At 36.1% G+C, this 17,767-nt stretch overlaps 1 protein-coding gene across 19 annotated transcripts in view; it reads right to left on the bottom strand.

Annotated features, from left to right (window-relative positions):
• CAMK2D (calcium/calmodulin dependent protein kinase II delta) overlaps window positions 1–17,767 on the bottom strand; it is a 324,627-nt gene that overhangs the window by 65,124 nt on the left and 241,736 nt on the right. For all 19 annotated transcript variants that reach the window (XM_030915366.1, XM_030915383.1, XM_030915340.1 and 16 more), the window contains 2 exons: window positions 17,007–17,109; window positions 10,911–10,994 (listed from right to left, as the gene is read on the bottom strand). In XM_030915366.1, the coding sequence (XP_030771226.1) occupies window positions 10,911–10,994; window positions 17,007–17,109 (187 nt within the window). The remainder of the gene's footprint in view (window positions 1–10,910; window positions 10,995–17,006; window positions 17,110–17,767) is intronic.

Genomic DNA, 17,767 nt, shown 5'->3' on the forward strand with positions numbered 1-17,767 from the left:
TCTCTGCCCATATACCTGAAGTACTAAAATCATTAAAAGTCAATGAAGAAGTCTCTCTTTTTTTTTTTTTTTTTTTGCAAGAACACTTCAGGGGTGATGATGTGACCTTCAAATGTTGGGTGCCTCTCATGACATTAGCAGCCTTTGATGATTACTGCCTACATAATTTTACTGGGGCTGCAAAATAATGATGGCTAGCCATGGTGGCTCACACCTGTAATCCCAGCACTTTGGGAGGCTGATGTAGGAGTATCACTTGAGCCCAGGAGTTCAAGACTAGCCTAGCCAACATAGCAAGACCCTGTCTCTCCCCAAAATAGAAAAACTTAGCCAGGTGTGGTGGAATGCACAGCCAGTCCCAGCTACTTGGGAGGCTGAGGCAGGAGGATCATTTGAGCCCAGGAGTTCGAGGCTGAAGTGAACCATGATCACATCACCGCATTCCAGCCTGGGTGACAGAGTGAGACTCACAAACAAACAAATAAAATGATGATACTGTAATTATATCACGCTTTCTTTAGACTAAGAAAATCTTACTCCTTATCCACTTGATTGGTCTAAGATACAGTTCACATGGGAAAGATAGGCCAATTATTTATTTATCTTCCTCTTTACTAGCCAGGTTTTAAAATAACGCATTGGGTCCCCAACATCCCCCAAAGGTTAGGACTTCTGTTGAATTTTGATTATCATTATCAACTCCTTGATTTAAACTTATTTGATGTATTTCAATCTATTACTGTTATTTTTCTCATTGATTCTCAATTGCCCCATCTTTGGCTAGTGCCAGCCTCAAGGTGGCTCCTGCATCTGTTAATATAAACTCTGTGGTCCTTAGTAGTTTTTCTTTGTGGTATGACAAGATGCTCCTGGATCATCTTGCTTTTTTCCTGTTCTAAACTTGAAATCAGCTGCTACTACAAAAAGTTCTGGTTCCTTTCAATGGTAAATAGTATCTACAGACCAAGATTGAGTACTTACATGTGCTGTCTTGGAGCTACAGATTTCTTTGAAAAAATACATCAAGAAATAAGGAGAGAGGAGAGAGAATGGAGCGAAACTTACAAATTAAAAACGACTAAGAGATCTAAGAGACCAAACAAGATAATGACATGAGAGGATAAATAGGAAAATGACTGTTTATTTTGATGCTATTAAGCAATAATTATTAAAAATTTAAAACTAATATTACTGTCATATTTAGAGTCCTTTTCTTTTCTTTTTTTCTTTTTTTTTTTTTGAGATGGAGTCTTGCTCTGTTGCCCAGGCTTGAGTGCAATGGTGCGATCTCAGCTCACGGCAAGCTCCATCTCCCAGGTTCATGCCATTCTCCTGCCTCAGCCTTCCGAGTAGCTGGGACTACAGATGCCCGCCTCCACGCCTGGCTAATTTTTTTTGTATTTTTAGTAGAGACAGGGTTTCACCGTGTTAGCCAGGATGGTCTTGATCTCCTGACCTCGTGACCCGCCCACCTCGGCCTCCCAAAGTGCTGGGATTACAGGCTTGAGGCACTGCGCCCGGCCTAGAGTCCTTTTCTTTTAGAGATATACTTTAAATTATTTATAGATGTATTGATACAATGTTTGAATTTGGTTAAGATAATATTGGAGTGGGAAATGAAAGGGAGGAAATAGATGAAATAGTCATCAGTTTATTATAGTATTCTCTCCATTTTATGTTTCACATTTTCCATGACAGTTATAACTACTTTTGATAGACTTGGTTCCATATAAAGATAGATATTAAAACCAGTTTTCATTATCTTATGTATATATTTGTGCTTGGGAGATGCTAGAGATGTCTGGTTAATAAGACTTTTGAGAAGTATTGATTACGATTAGGTAGAAAGACTACATTATCAAGAACATTCAAAATTGATTTTAATAAAAGTTAATGTTAAAAAAAAGTTGTTAAACTTATAATCTTGTTAATAATTAAACATTCTAAATGCTGTTCTTACAAAAGGAGAGATGAAGAAGGAATGTTGGACAACTCTGAGAAGGTAGTGGGGAAGTTAATGGAAAAATCGAATTAAGACAGTTACTGAATATTCTAAGTAAATAAAGGGGTACATTATAAACTTAGAAGCAAAATGCATGTGGAGTTTGGAAATACACAATTAATTACTTGAGTGTTAAGTATGGCTCTATCTTACCTTGTTATAATACGATTAATAGAAAATAATCATACATTTCAAGTAGAGAAAGTGCTCAACTAACACTCTGTGACCTAAATGGCCAATGAAGGGTAGAACAAAGAGCTAGAAGATCAATGCCAGCAAGATAAGAAGGCACGTTTAACAGAATGGAAACTATCTATGCCATGTAGTAGGAGTGGCAAACTGACAGGACTTCTGGCAGCAGGCCGAGATGAAGGCCTGCACCTGTACTGTGTATGGGGTGGGGTGGTCACCAAGGGAGCAGTTGTGTTCATGTGTCTGACAGGTACAACTACTATATAAGAGCAAAAGCATTGCATCACGTGTTCTTTTGATTTTTTTAGAGAAGCTAGAAACTGATAGTTCTTATAGAAATTACTTGCTAATAAATTATAAAGATAAATAATTAATGTCAACACTCCTAAGAATAAAATGTCCACAAGTCTGACTAAGACAGCAGACCACCTACAATGGATAGAATGTTTGTATGGCTTTCAAAATTCATATGCTGACATCCAAATCCCAATGTGATGGTATTTGGTGTGGTGGGGCCTTTGGGAGATAATTAGTTCATGAGGATGGGTCCCTTATGAACAGAAACAGTACCCTTTTAAGAAGAGGGCAGCTAGCTAGCTCTCTTACTACCATGTGAGGATACAACAAAAAGCTGGCAGTCTGTAACCCTCAAGAGCACCCTCACCAAAACCTGACCTGACTATGGTCGCACCCTGATCACAGACTTCCAGCTTCCAGAACTATGAGAAAGAAACTTCGTTGTTTATAAGCCACCCAGTCTACGTGACTTTGTTATAGCAGCTAGAACTAAGACTTCACCTGTTTACAACCTCTGACATATCCTATAATAAACCTAAAAACTGCTCTCCTAAAGGAATCTGCAATTAGCTATGGTAGTGTTGCTTAGCTTTGATGTGGCATCAGCACCACCTGGCAAGCTTGTTAAAATGCAAATTCCTGAGCCTCACCTCAGTGAATCTTTCTTTTAAAAATTATGCTAAAAAATACCTAACATTAAATTTAAACACGACATTAAATTGTACATAAAAAAAGGCCCCACGCAGTGACTTTAAATTGTACATAAAAAAAAGGTCCCGCACACTTGCAATCCCAGCACTTTGGGAGGCCAAAGTGGGCAGACTGCTTGAGCTCAGGAGTTTGAGACCAGCCTGGGCAACATGGCAAAATCCTGTCTCTACAAAAAGTAAAAAATTAGCTGGGTGTGGTGGTGTGCACCTGTAGTATCCACTACGGGGAGGCTAAGGCAGGAGGATAACTTGTACGTGGGAGGTGGAGGTTGCAGTGAGCTAAGATTGTGCCACTGCACTCCAGCTTGCGCAACACAGCCAGACCCTGTCTCAATAAATAAATACATAAATAAATACTACATAACATAGATTTTTTTTTGTTTTGTTTTGTTTTTTAAAGATAAGGTGTCATTCTTTTTCACCCAGGCTGAATTGCAGTGGCATGATCATGGCTCACTGCAGCCTCAACTTCCCTGGCTCAAGGGATCTTCCCTGGCTTAGCCTCTGGAGCAGAGTAGCTAGGACTACAGGTGTGCGCTACCATGTCAGGCTAATTTTTTCTGTTTTTTAGAGGTAGGGTCACACTATATGTTACCTAAGCTGGTCTCAAACTCCTGGGCTCTAGTGATTCTCCCACCTTGGCCTCCCAAAGTGCTAGGATTATAGGCATCAGCCACCATGCCCAGCCAGATGTACAAGTTTTAAGTGAACAGTTTTGTAGTACTAAGTACATTTACACTGTCATGAAACAGATCTCCAGTTTGTTTTCATTTTTCAACACTGAAACTCTGTATACATGAAACACTAATTTCCCCTTTCTCTCTAGTTCTTGGTAATCACCTTTCTATTTTCTGTTTCTATGAATGCGACTGTTTTAATATTTCATATGAGTAGAATCATATAGTATCTGTGCTTCTGTAAGAGACTTATTTTGCTTAGCATAATGTCCTTGGGGTTCATCGTTGTAGCATGTGACAGAATTTCTTTCTTTTTTAAGGCTGTATAATATACAATTATATGTATAAACCACATTTTGTTGAAGCTATTTATCTGTCAATGGACATTTGGGTTGCTTCCACCTCTTGGTTGTTGTGAATAGTGTTACTATGATCATAGGTGTACAAATATTTCTTCAAGGTGCTGTTTTCAATTCTTTTGGATATATAACCAGAAGTGAGATTTGCTGGATCCTGTGACCCCAGAGAATCTGATTCAATGATCCCGAGGTAGATCTCGGGAGGCTGCACTTTAGGTCACTCTGAACCATGTGGTTTGTGGCTCACAGTTGGAAAAACACCAAGTTAGGGAAACCAGACATAGTAAATGTACAGAAATTTAAGACAGTGTATAAGTTCAGAGTAAGAGAATATTGGTAAAGACTATGATTGGGAGTAAGGCTCCATGAACTGAAGACTGTTGGAGATGTGGGTCATAACGGATGAAGGCAGAAGGCCTCTAATTTGGAGGCCTATCTGTGATTGGCCAAGTGTAAGGTAGTCTCAGAACTGGTAATAGCAACAGAATATCCAGTAGGCTTGGGATTTCAAAATGATTACAGTACCTGATAATGACTTACCCCAGCTGAAATATGAAAAGGTTAAACCCCAGAAAACACATCATTGCTGAACCTAAATTCACCACACAAGAAAAGAAGAAACATATTCCATAAAATTCCCAAGGTTTGTCCAAAGTCAAGGTACATTCTGTGACAGTCACTAATTTATTATCACTCATAACTGTTGAGACTAATACATAACTAAGGTAGAAAAGTAGCAAGACAACACATATATACATAGGGTGGGGGAGAGACCCATGTTATAGGCTTGCATTTATTTATTTATTTTTAGGCCAAATTGTAGAAGAAGCTCTGTTAGAAATTTGTGATCCAGTGACATCTACAAACATTTCCTCATCCCATTCTTTATCCCATTAGGAATTTATGGAAGCAGTTATACATACAATTAAGTCATAAAAATCAATTTACTGCTGTTAATGGCAGAACACAAGGCTATGTTCTTGCTTCATTAATGTTTATTATTTGCTTTCCAGTAATGGACTATTTGCTTCCAAAGAGAGAGTGTGAGATCACAAAAGCAAGGTAATGCTGGTATTCGAGATTTCCTGTGTGCAGATAATTGCATGATTCTAATAAAAATAATGTACAGGCTTGTTTTAGTCATTATACCAATGCCCTGCTTCACTCTGCTCTGCTGTAATGAGGGTTCAGAGCTTAATTCGTATAGAAGGCTAGCTGCCATTCTGCTAAATGGCTTGTTTTGCATTTCTTTTGTTTTCTGAGTAGTGTCATTTTTTTACCACTCAACCCAGTGTCTACTGTAGAAAATAAGTCACCATTTAATTGGCAAGAGACAGTGCTAATAAATGGTTGAAAAAGAGCTTCCCTCAGGAAAAGCCACAACCTAAAAGCAACCAAATAGTGTGTCCATTACTGTGGTGGTTATTACAATGGCGATGAGTAAGGGTACATCATCTTACAAATAAAGTGAATTAATGTCACTTTCATGTCACATGAGTAAGGTGATATATAATAAAATGGTAAAACAATTCCAAATCCCACAACAATGACCAAGACATGTAACAAAAGAATACATTATAATGTTCTAGTGGGAGTCATTTCCCCTAAATATGTGATATTAGAACACTTAAGACATTCTCATAGTTGTGTGATCCCAAGTGCATTTCTAGACAAAGGGTCCACACAGTCTCTAAAGAAATGGAAATTGGTGGCACATACATGCTCCAACTGGGGCATGGCTCATCACAAAGGAATTTGGCTCTTTGCCTAATATTATGTGAAGAAAGGATAGAATACAGCAAGGTGAAAGGTGGTAAAATTGGGGTTAAAAATCTATGAGATGCCCTATGGCTATAAGTTTCTAAAGAGTCATTCTTGATATCTGTGTGTGTGTGTGCACGTGTGTGCACATATATACATATTATCCATCTAATATTTGCTTAACAGCTAAAAAAATGTTATATAGTTCAGAAAACAAACATGGAAACTACTCTCTACCTATCTTTTTTCCCTCTTCTAGACAAGAAAGTTAGAGCTTCTACCTTAGAAGTTCTCTCACATTTCACAGATATGAAATCTCACTATTATAAGATATTCCATTATTTTAAAAGGTTAGATATATGAACTGTATCACAGAAATGCACTCAGACAATTCACGTAAACTCAAATATGCCAAAGTAATATTACAATTGAATATAGTGTGTTTTGTGAGTCTAAGACAGTGAATCCAAACTCTGATAATACATCATAGGTTATTAAAAATGCAGTTTCCTGTGTTTACCACAGATCCACTAAAGCAGAGGCCCATGCAGGATTTGAGCATTTTGATATAAAGGCATATGTTGTTTTATTGTGCTTTTTTTTTTTTTTTTTTTTTTACTGTACTTTGCAGATATTGCATTTTTTATACACTGAAGGTTTATAGTAACCCTGCATTGAGAAAATCTTTGGTGCCATTTTCCTAACAACTTGGGTTCACTTCATGTCTCTGTGTCACATTTTGGTGAGTATTGCAATATTTCATGAAAGGAAGAGTTAACTGATGTGGCAAACTTCGTTGTTGTCTTATTTTCAGAAATTATCACAGCTTCCCCAACCTTTAGCAATAACTATTCTGATAAGTCAACAGCCATCAACACTGAGGCAAGACCGTTCACCAGCAAAAATATTGCAACCTGCTGAAGGCTCAGATGATGATGACGATATTTTAGCAATATAGTTTTTTTTTCTTTTTTCTTTTTGTAGAGATGGGTCATCCTATATTGCCCAGGGTGGTCTCAAACTCTTGGACTCAAGGGATCCTCCTGCATTGGCCTTCCAATATGCAAGGATTACAGGCATGAGTCACTGGGCCTGGCTATTTTAAAGTATTTTTTATGTAAGGTATGTGGATTTAGACATAATGCTATCGTACACTTAATAGACTATAGCACAGTGTAAACATAACTTCTATATGTACTGGGAAACCAAACAATTTGTGTGACTCACCTTATTTTGATATTTGTTCTATTGTGAGACCAGAAATTAAACCCATAATATCTCTGAGGTGTGCCTGTATATGCTTCATCATTGATTTTTCTGCACAGCCAGAGAAGAGTCCCTAGTATAAACTATTAGCTTTTTGGGTTTCTTTTTAGTGGATCTGATATTCTTCAACACCGATAAAACTTATACATTATAAAAAAAGGTTTTAAATTTTCAAAAAATTCTTAATTTTTTTGGATTGACAAATTATGATTGAATACATTTATGGGGTATAATATGATGTTTTGATATGTATAGATACACGATGTGGCATAATTAAATAGCGCTAACTCACATATCCATCACCTCACTTGTTTATCATTTTTTTATGGTGACACATTTGAAACACGAAAAAATGTTTTTGATATAAGAACAAATGAACAATTTATTTAAATTCTTTGGCGGAGTAAAATATGATTCAGAAGTTGTGAAATCTGTCCATAATAACACCTTTTACCAAATAAAACAAGAGAAAATAATTTAAAAGTGAAGAAAGAAAGCAGAGAGAGGGAGAGAGAGAATTTGGTATTCAGGTCATCAGATGAGGGCATTCTACCGATAATCACACCAATAATGCTGAGTTATATAATACACTTCGTTTTTTAAGTCTACTATAAGGCATATATCAGTTATCTAGAAACTTTGTTTATAAATAAAGACTTTGTATAATAATAACAATGATAACTATCACTTACTGTATTTAAAAAATCCTCTCTGCAGCCCCATGAAGCAAGAACTTTGATGGTCTCCATTTCTAAGAGGAAACTGAGACACAGGGACTAAATAATTTGAGCCATGTCATACAGCAAGTGAACTGAGAAGCTAGATGTGTTCTCTTAACCGCTACACATACTGCATCCTACCTATGAAGTAAACAGGAGGGATGAAGAAAAAAAAGTAGAAAATAGGAAGGAAACTAGGAAAACAAGGAGAGATAAACACAAAGGCAGAAGAGGCTGGAAAAGGCCTTTCGATGAAGTAGGCAAAGAAAGAGTACGAAATGTCCCTTATGCTGAGTCCTGCTTCCCTTGGTTACTGATTTTTGTATGCCACACTGTCCCTCTAGTATTCAAGCTCCAAGTGCAGCATTGTAGCCACAACCACCTATCTTTACAAAAATATAGCTTTATCATGTTTTAAAAATACTTTAAAAACATGATTGTATCCTTCACAAAACCTATCTGTGTTTGGCTGAGTCTCAGGCCACTCTGTTGCTTTTTAAATTCCTCAGCAGAAACAGATCTATGTATGCTGGGAGCTGATTTATTGCAAGGAAAATATCTGAGTTATCTGCCACTAACATCTAGATTTGAACAAAGATATTTTGTGACAATGCTGTAATTCAAATGCATTTTAGAGCTCATGTCTTAGAGTTCATGCTTAGAAGATACTCTCAGGTAGGTAGGAGGAAGACAGAGCTTGGGGCATTCCTGAGACCTTACCCATTAATTAAGTAGCAATTGTCAATTGTCTTCCTTTAAAGTGTACTGCATTTGACCCTCCTACAGTTCATTGAGGGTAACATATTCCTATTTTACAGGTAAAGAAACCAACTCAGATATATTAAAGAGGCTGGGTTAGTAGGTAAAAAGTAAAGACTGAACCCCAGGGGTTGAGACTATAAATATAGTGCCCTATTTTACCACTGCCTTCCCAGGCATGGAGGTAACTCTGAAAGCCCAAGATTCAATCAGTTTAAGATCAGACGCCAAGTTGTTACCAAAGAGGTAAAGCTGACAAGAAATATAATGAGGAATAGTCTATCACTATAAAGTAGTGATGATTTTATTAACTTTTTAAACTAAAACCACGTCTAAAAAATTATTTTCAGAATCAAGTAAAGTTTTTTAAATCAACTTTTTCTAAGCTTGCTGACAAACACCAAAGGCACTGAAATCTGTCTGCAGCACACTAAAGCCAAACTACGATAGTTAAGTATCTACTTGTAGGCTGGTAGCAATGGCATAGTGTCAGGAATTTAGGTGATTATGTTGATAATCTTAGTAGGGTAATATTGCAGTATTCGTTCAGTCTTTCACATATTCAAAGTATATGTTGAAACATAAAAATTCCACATAAAAAGTGTGGGTGAAAATCCTCCCCATTATATGTCTTTGGGCCTGTATAGGATACTGTTTTTGATTTGAGTTGGCAGATAGAGGCCTAAGTCAGACTTTTGTCCCCACAGGATGGCCAATTTCATTATTTTCCAATATTTACTAGTTCACTCTTAATCTCTGCCAAGTATCATGGGCAAACAATATTTATTGGAAGGACTGGTTGAGAAGATAGCAGCATAAATACATAACCACTAGGAGCAATGCCCCACATCCCTGTTATCAAAGTGTTCCAGAAAACAGCAGCATTAGCATCTACCTGAGAATTTGTCAAAAAGGTAAATGTTTCTATCCTAGATATACTGAATCAGAAACACAGCAATCTGTCCTTTAAACAGCTCTCCATGTAATCTTGTTGTAGACTGAGGTTTGAGAACTTCTACTCTAAGCTGATTGTTAGAGAATATCAACTTCAAATTTAAAAGATATTACAGGGTGAGTATCCCTTATCAAAATGCTAAGGACCAGAAATGTTTTAGATTTTGGATTTTTTCAGATTTTGTAGTATTTATACATATACAATGAGATACCTTGGGGATGAGACCCATGTCTAAACAGGAAATCCATTTACATCTTATATACATCTAAACACATAGCCTGAAGGCAATTTTATAAAACATTTTAAATAATTTTTTGCATAAGATAAAGTTTGGACTGTGTCTGACCACTACCCATCACATGAGGTCAGGTGCAGAATTTTCCACACATGGCAATCACATTGGCACTCAAAATGTTTTGGATTTTGGAAGCATTTTAAATTTCAGATTTTTTGATTAGGGATGTTCAACTTGTATTTTAAATTATAAAAATTGTGGTTGTTATAGACAATATTTGTGTCCCTTGTAAAAAGCATGTGTTAAAATCCTAACTCCTAATATGATGGAAGGAAGGAAAGTGAGGTCTTTGGTAGGATGGAGGCCTCATGAATGGGATTAATGCTCTTATAAAAGAGACCCTGGGAGCCCCCTCTCCCTTTCTGCCATATGAAGACACAAAGAGAGGGTGACTCTACAAAACTAAAAGCAGGACCTCACCAGACACCGAATCTGCTGGCACCTTGATTTTGAATTTCCCAGCCTTCACAACTGTGAGAAATAAATTTTTGTGGCCATGCGTGCTGGCTCACATCTGTAATCCCAGCACTTTGAGAGGCTGAGGCAGGTGAATCACTTGAGGCAGGAGTTCAAGATCAGCCTGACCATCATGGCGAAACACTGTCTCTACTAAAAATACAGAAATTAGCCATGCATGGTGGCACGCGCCTGTAATCCCAGCAACTCAGGAGGCTGAGGCAGGAGAATAGCTTAAACCTGGGAGGCAGAGGTTGCAGTGAGCCAGGATTGTACCCCTGCACTCCAGCCTGGGCGACAGAGCAAGACTCTATCAAAATAAATGAATAAATAAATAAGAAATACATTTTGTTATTTTGTTATTTAACCCACTTGGTTAAATAACAACAGATTGTTATAGCAGACCAAATAGACTAAGACATTAGCATATCACAAAATTTGCTTCAAAATATAATTGCTTACCACATGCCCACATATCCACTGGCTTTCCATAAGGATCTTTACGTAAAACTTCTGGAGAAAGATATCCAGGTGTGCCAGCAAAACCTAGGGGAAAGAGGTGTTAATGAGTCACAGTTGAATTGACAAAACAATATGAAATGGGAAACTAAGAAAGAAAATTTTCGGGGGCTTCTTTATTTGATGATATGTTTTTCAAAATACAACAAGGTTCTCAGAGCAATAAATAGTGTAGACTTTCTCTTTATAGAAATATCAACACTAGTATGCCCTGCCCTGTAACTCATTTGAAAAAAATATATCTTTTTTTTTCAGATATGAAGGCCAATTTACTATGCTGCAAAGTCACTCTGTACACTTAAGGCCATTTCCGGTTAGTAATTCTTATTGTCCTTTATGTATATGGGAGTTAAAACTACACCTGAAAAGAAATATGGAGAAGAACTCATCAGAAGATATAAGTCCAAAATATATCACAGAGCTCACTGTGTACTAATAAATAATCAGTATGTACTTGTAACTGGCAACTAAAGAGAAGATGCAGGAATATTCAGATGAATCACTATTAAACAAGTATCAATTAGACATTCAACTTAAGAAAGAGATGTAGTAAGAAAAACTAGATGGGGAAAGAAAACCTCATATTATACATATTGGTATAGAATTCAATAAGTTACACTTAAAAACAATTTATAGCTAGAATCTAGAGTAAAATATTTATTCCTGAAAATAACAGTTTTTTAAATAAAAATGTTTGCTTGAAACGTACTAAAAATAACTATCCTCATTTGGGAGTTTTCTTTAAAAGCACAAATAAACCAAAAAAAAACTTTTTAAAAGTATATATAATGGAATTTCTCCAACCACAGATCACTGATGAAACACACTGTATACTTATTGAAATGCAAAGTGTCCAAGAAAGAAACTTTTTCCCTCTCATTTCTGTGACAAATTTATACTTATTAAGTACAAACAACATTCAAAGAGGTATTAAAAAGACAACATATACAACACATTTACTTCTCTGAACAAAATAGAAAATGAGGAAAAAAAATTTGCACTCAATCTTTTTTCTTTTCTATTACCATTCTTTTTCTGTTTGTTTTGGGGGAAGATTGGACAGACAATTAGAAGGGACTCCAAGGAAAGACCTATATGTTATAATTTAGCTTCAAATGGACCCTGGGTAATCCATCTGTACCTCAAACTTGCCTTGAAATAAATATTTGGTTGGTAGTTGTGAGGTAAAGAGAATTACTGACAATAATGGTGGTTCCACTGCCTAAAGCTTGAAGATTTCCTCAAGGAGTGATATGCGGTCTATGAATTCCAAGGTAGAGATGGGCACAATTGCTTTAAAGAGTTTGCCAGTGCTTCTGTCCCCTCCACTCTCACCGTCCTCCTCCATCTCCTCTAGAGTGGACAGGCACTGAGACTCCAATGAGAAACCGATGCTAAAGTCCAGATTAAATCCAATGTTCTTAGTGAGCACTTTCAGATCCTTTATCATCTGGCTACCCTTCATTCATTCAACATGATTTCATTCTCCCTCTGAGCCTTTGACCTGACTAATCTCTTTAAGGTCTTTAAAAAATGGTCTTCTCATTGTCACCCTTGATACTACTTTTTCTGTTCCTTGAATCCTTAATATTTTTTCTCTACCCATTTTCTAACAGAGTGGCTCTAAGTTATTTCCATCTTAGAACTCTCCTTAGCTACCTACAGTTCTCAGTGATCCCTTCTCACCCTGAATTTCAACCACACTTTTATACACAATCTGTACTCTTCTATCTAAGTCAGTAAACTTTAATAATGTATGATTTCAATAACTTAGAATGCATGGCCAGAAATAGGAAATGTTAACAATATCTCTCCTAAGCTTCCCTAAGATAGGGAAGTAAGTTATTATGTGAGTAAGAAATGAAAAGATCATTTAAAATGTAAATTATTACAAACCTCTTCTGGAGACTAAAATTCTAAGAGAAAACCATCATGCTCATTCTCACTTAGTTACAATCATCATTTGAGCAGTCAGTGGGGTCCTTACCCCAAGAATATTGAAGCATATATCTAAATGCATGGATGATAGGACACAATGTACTGTACAATGTGACCTCATAAATTCAGACATACGGGGGGTAAAATAGATAAGACCTTCTTTGTGGGAAACTAAACTTGCAAGAATCTAGGATTCGCATACTACATGCCATCAATAGAAAAATTAATGAGAGCTTGCCTTTTTTAGGGATAGCGTATGTTTCTTACTTTGAAAAACCAATAAGAATATCAAATAGATAACACAAAGAGAAAAGAGAATTACTGACTGTTGGAAATGTATCCATTGTAACATACTGGCATAAAAAGAACCTTAATATCATAAAAAAGAGACGTAACAGCAACCAAGCAAAGCAATTCTTCCAAGAACCAAGATCTTGGTAGTTACGTTTCTTTTTTGTTTCCCAGCAGCAACAAAATGCTAGAAATGTACTGCAAATAACATGTCCAGTTCCATAAGAGAAACAGAATATATCTGAATATTTCCTTTTGGTAAATTTTCTAGCCATCTTACCAAGTATGGTGACAGGGTGTTTACTTCTACCATTTTTGGCTAGTGTTCCAACAGACCAGACTAGAAAATGAAAAGTAAATATGGGAAAAAACAAACAAGTTTGGACTTGAAAAATGATAATAAAAAAAACCCCACAATAAACAGCTTCCGTAATGCTTTGTATTATCTATTATGTTGTTTTGTATACATATTATATGCTTTTTTCTTATTTGTAATAGACCTTGTATATTTATTAAAATAAAATTATGTAAAAGCCTGAAGCTCTAGTATTTCACATAATGAAGAAAGAGTTCTGCTCTTTATCAAAATTAGAATAACCATAATCATTGATATTACATTTTGAAAGATAAAATTAATCAGTCAAAATATATGGGACTATAATGGCAGATCATAATGAATAAACATCAAAACAGGTCATTCATTATTAAAATATGCCTTTACTCCTAATACTTAAATATACATCTGGCAGTTCATTAGAAAGAAACATAGAACACCACATGTCTCCTTTTTCCTCAGGTTACCATGAAGATTTGCTTGAACTTGAGAAAAGAAAAAGAAAGAGAAAAAAGAAGTATATTCTCCTAAGTTTAGACACTATGTTTTTCTATACTTCTGAAATACTGAATTGCCTTAGAACTTAAGATGTTGCTTCTTTTAAACGTTATTACTCTAACAGGTACCTTAACAATAACTTAATTGTTGACAGCACCATACTGATGAAGTGGAAATTTTATTGCTGAGCTGTCACTGCTTCTTTGGGACCAGCTTGTTTTTAGAAATCAATAACAATTTGAAATCTATGTACTTTTATTTGGATGCTATTGCTTTTACTGACCTGATATTCGTCTTCTACTCACTGATACACTAAACAACTTTCACTGAATATGCAAAGAACTATGTCATTGTTTCACACCAAGACGGTTTTGAAAACTTATTGAACATCCTTTATAGCTCTCTCAAGTTTCTATGGACTATTTCACTCAATCTTGTAACAGTCCTGTGAAGAAGTGTGTATTATCCCATTTACAAAGAGCACAGTGACTTCATAGATTTAAAGTGACTTGCTCAATATCATACAGCTGTTAAGAATCAGAACCAAGATATAAATTCATATATTCTGATTCAAAAAGTAAAATTTTTTTCACTACACATAGCCCTGTTCTCAAACTGTATGTGTCCTAGCAGAGGAGATAAAACATTAAGCTCAAAAACAGAAGAGATTTAAGGAGCTTGATTCCAACATTCTTGTAATCATCAAACACAGCTGCTGATGTTAATTTGAGCCTCAGACCTGATAACAAAGGCTTCTATCTTATTCCTGATATCCAGTCATCACCTTTACCAATTTCTGGCAATTATATCCCTGGGCCTAAGTTCCCATTTTTGTATCCTGCCTCATACCCCAAGTCTCTCATGAGGTGGGGTCCCGCTTTGCTCTACACAGGACTCGAGTCCTGTCCTCGAACCCAATGTCTGGGACTTTCATGTTTCCTAAACAGATTCCCTTAGAGTTCATATTTCTTGTCTGATCTGTATGTTATTTGGAACTTGCTTGCTCCTACACCCTCCCTAGTCAAACCTATTATCAAGTATAATTTGAATGATTGCTTTAGTCTAACTGGGTCCTTGCTTTCAGATTAACTATCCTTAAATCATCTTCTATACTTCTACTGGAATCATTATTAAACAACATACACCTCTCTTCTAAAAATGCTTCACCAGATCCCAAAACCTCTAAGGTAAAATCCAAACCCTTCAAATAAACATAAAATCATTTCCTGCCTCATTAACTACTATTCACCTGAGTATACTTTAGCTTTATCAAACTTCTTGTTTTACTGAAATAGTTTCATGCCTCTGAGCCTTTCCATATGCAGATCCCTCTATCTGGAATGCTTTAATCTTCTTGCATGACGGTGAACAAAGTCCCATTCATCCTTTAGGCAACCATAGGTGTTAAGGCAATTATTGAACCTCTCTCCAGAGGCAGGTTTTTGTACTTCCTGTCTTGTGTTCCCTCAGCTCCTTATACATTCCTATGTTAAGATACTTGCATCCTGAATGGTAAATAGTTACTGATACAAAAGCCTCAGCTCCTCCAGGGTCAGGACATCCTACTTAATTTATGTATCTCTAATATTTGCTTTGCCCATCTCTGTGATAGTCCCACTACTTCCTGTTCAACCTTTAACTCCTGTTACAATATATTCTTTCTGTGTTAACTGTACTCTTTTCCAGGATACAGAGATCATTTGACTCTCTAATTTACAGACCTAATCTAGGTCCTACCTTCTTTTAGTTTGCAGTTAATGGGAACAAGATTATTAAAAAGTTAAAATATTATTAACAAAATGACAAGTTTGGAGGTATTAAATTCATCTGGGATTGGAGGGTAAAAAGACAATGTAAAAGGTAATATTAAACATGGGAGGGACTTCAAACAAGAATGACTGTCAGGTACTACTGAAACAGGACAGGCAGCAGGAACTGAGGTCCTGCATTAGGCTGCCAGGAAGGCTTGGCACACCATCCACTCCCAGTAACAGCTGGGGCGGGTAAGGGAGAGGTGGTGAATCCTGGGAGTAATACGCACATCTCGGGAGATGTGTACATTAGGGATACAGAAAAGCATTTGCATATAAAACAAAGAAATAGCATGTTTTTAGTCCTCTATTTGTTGTGCTCAGAAGAAAAGAAATCAGAAATGAAGGGCATTAAAAAAATTATCTAACCTCAACACACTGAAAGTCTGAAGAGAAGTAAGACAGGCTTGGGGAGAGGTTATATTTTTAGAACTCTACATGAGAAGTGGGTTGGATATTGGAAAATGGCAGAGAGAGGCATATGAAAATTAATGAGTAAATAATTTATTCAGGCTGAATACTGAAACAAAACCTAAGTCTGGTTAGAAATACTATAATTTAAATTTATTTGGAATTAATTTCTTCCTTAATTGTAAAGAAGCAGAAATTTCATCACATAAAAATTTCTAAATTATCAGAATTTTTGAGAGGAAAGTGGCATGTTGAAGACATATAAAATAACTAAGGTGAAATATACACATAAATACATGCTTCATAATTTTTAAGCAATCTTTAATTCATAAATCATAAAGTATTATATGTGAAATATCCTGTGTTTCTTGAGCATCTACTATTCACATAGCAGTTTTTGGCATCATATGAGGCTGTATGCAAACAATCAACTTTCTTTCAAATAAAAAAGTATTCTTTGAATGTTGTAATCCTCTAATTAATGCACTAAATAATGCACTTTCTCAAACATTCTTTGAGAAAAAAAGTGTATGTCTTCTTGTTCTCCCATTAATATTTTCCCTTAAATTATTTCTAGATTATATACCCTTTAATGTCAATAAAAGTAAGTGCTTATAAAGGCACAATATCTTAAAATTAGTCAAATTGTTATTAGAATGAACTTTTCCATTTTATTTTCACTAGGAAGTGGGATTAGGAGCCAGAAGTCAGAAGCCAGAAGACTACAGGTAACATGAAGGAGGGGGCCCTACTCACCAAACCACGCCTGCTGGTCCCCTTGAACTTCTATGGCTAAGCCAAAGTCTGCCAATTTCACAGCTGCTCCCTTGGATTTGCTAGCTAAAAGCAAATTCTCAGGCTTTATTTAGAAAGAAAAAAAAAAAAGAGACTGAAGTGAGAACCTATTTTAAGCGACTATTCAAAACTAACAACATTTTACAGGATTAGGGGGAAAAAATTCATGCACTGTCATCTCTCCTGGAGACTGCCATTCCTAAATCCCAGGGAAAATACAGTTAGAAAATGATTAAATATTATCATGTGTGCAGGCTTCAGACAGATGCATAACTGTCCTAGAGAGATACTGGGCAGAAGAGAGAATATATTTGGGGAGGGATCAAATGAATGAGAGCACCTGTCTTGACCTGCTCACATGTTTCCAAGGACCGTTCAGGATTCAGACTTGGCCATGGACATTGACTTAGAAGCCTAACAGAGCAGACATTTTCAGCAGAAGGAAACTTGGCAAAATAATAACAAGAGTTGGACCAATCTACAGACATTTGGCAAATGAAACTGTGCAAATTAAATCCTAGTTAACTTCAAGAGTTTGGACCCAAATGTAGTGATTTTGATTCCTCAATGTTTCCAAACAATTTTGGTACAAATTTTGGAGACTTACTCTGAATTATGTATTAAAATTGCTGTCTTTAAGAATCTGTTTATTCTTAAAGGCAGAAAGAGTATACTACTATTTGCCAAATGTTATAGTCAGCTTTTTTTTTCTTTATAAGCCA

This window comes from Rhinopithecus roxellana, chromosome 2, assembly GCF_007565055.1.
Source record: "Rhinopithecus roxellana isolate Shanxi Qingling chromosome 2, ASM756505v1, whole genome shotgun sequence".
Taxonomy (NCBI): Eukaryota; Metazoa; Chordata; class Mammalia; order Primates; family Cercopithecidae; genus Rhinopithecus; species Rhinopithecus roxellana.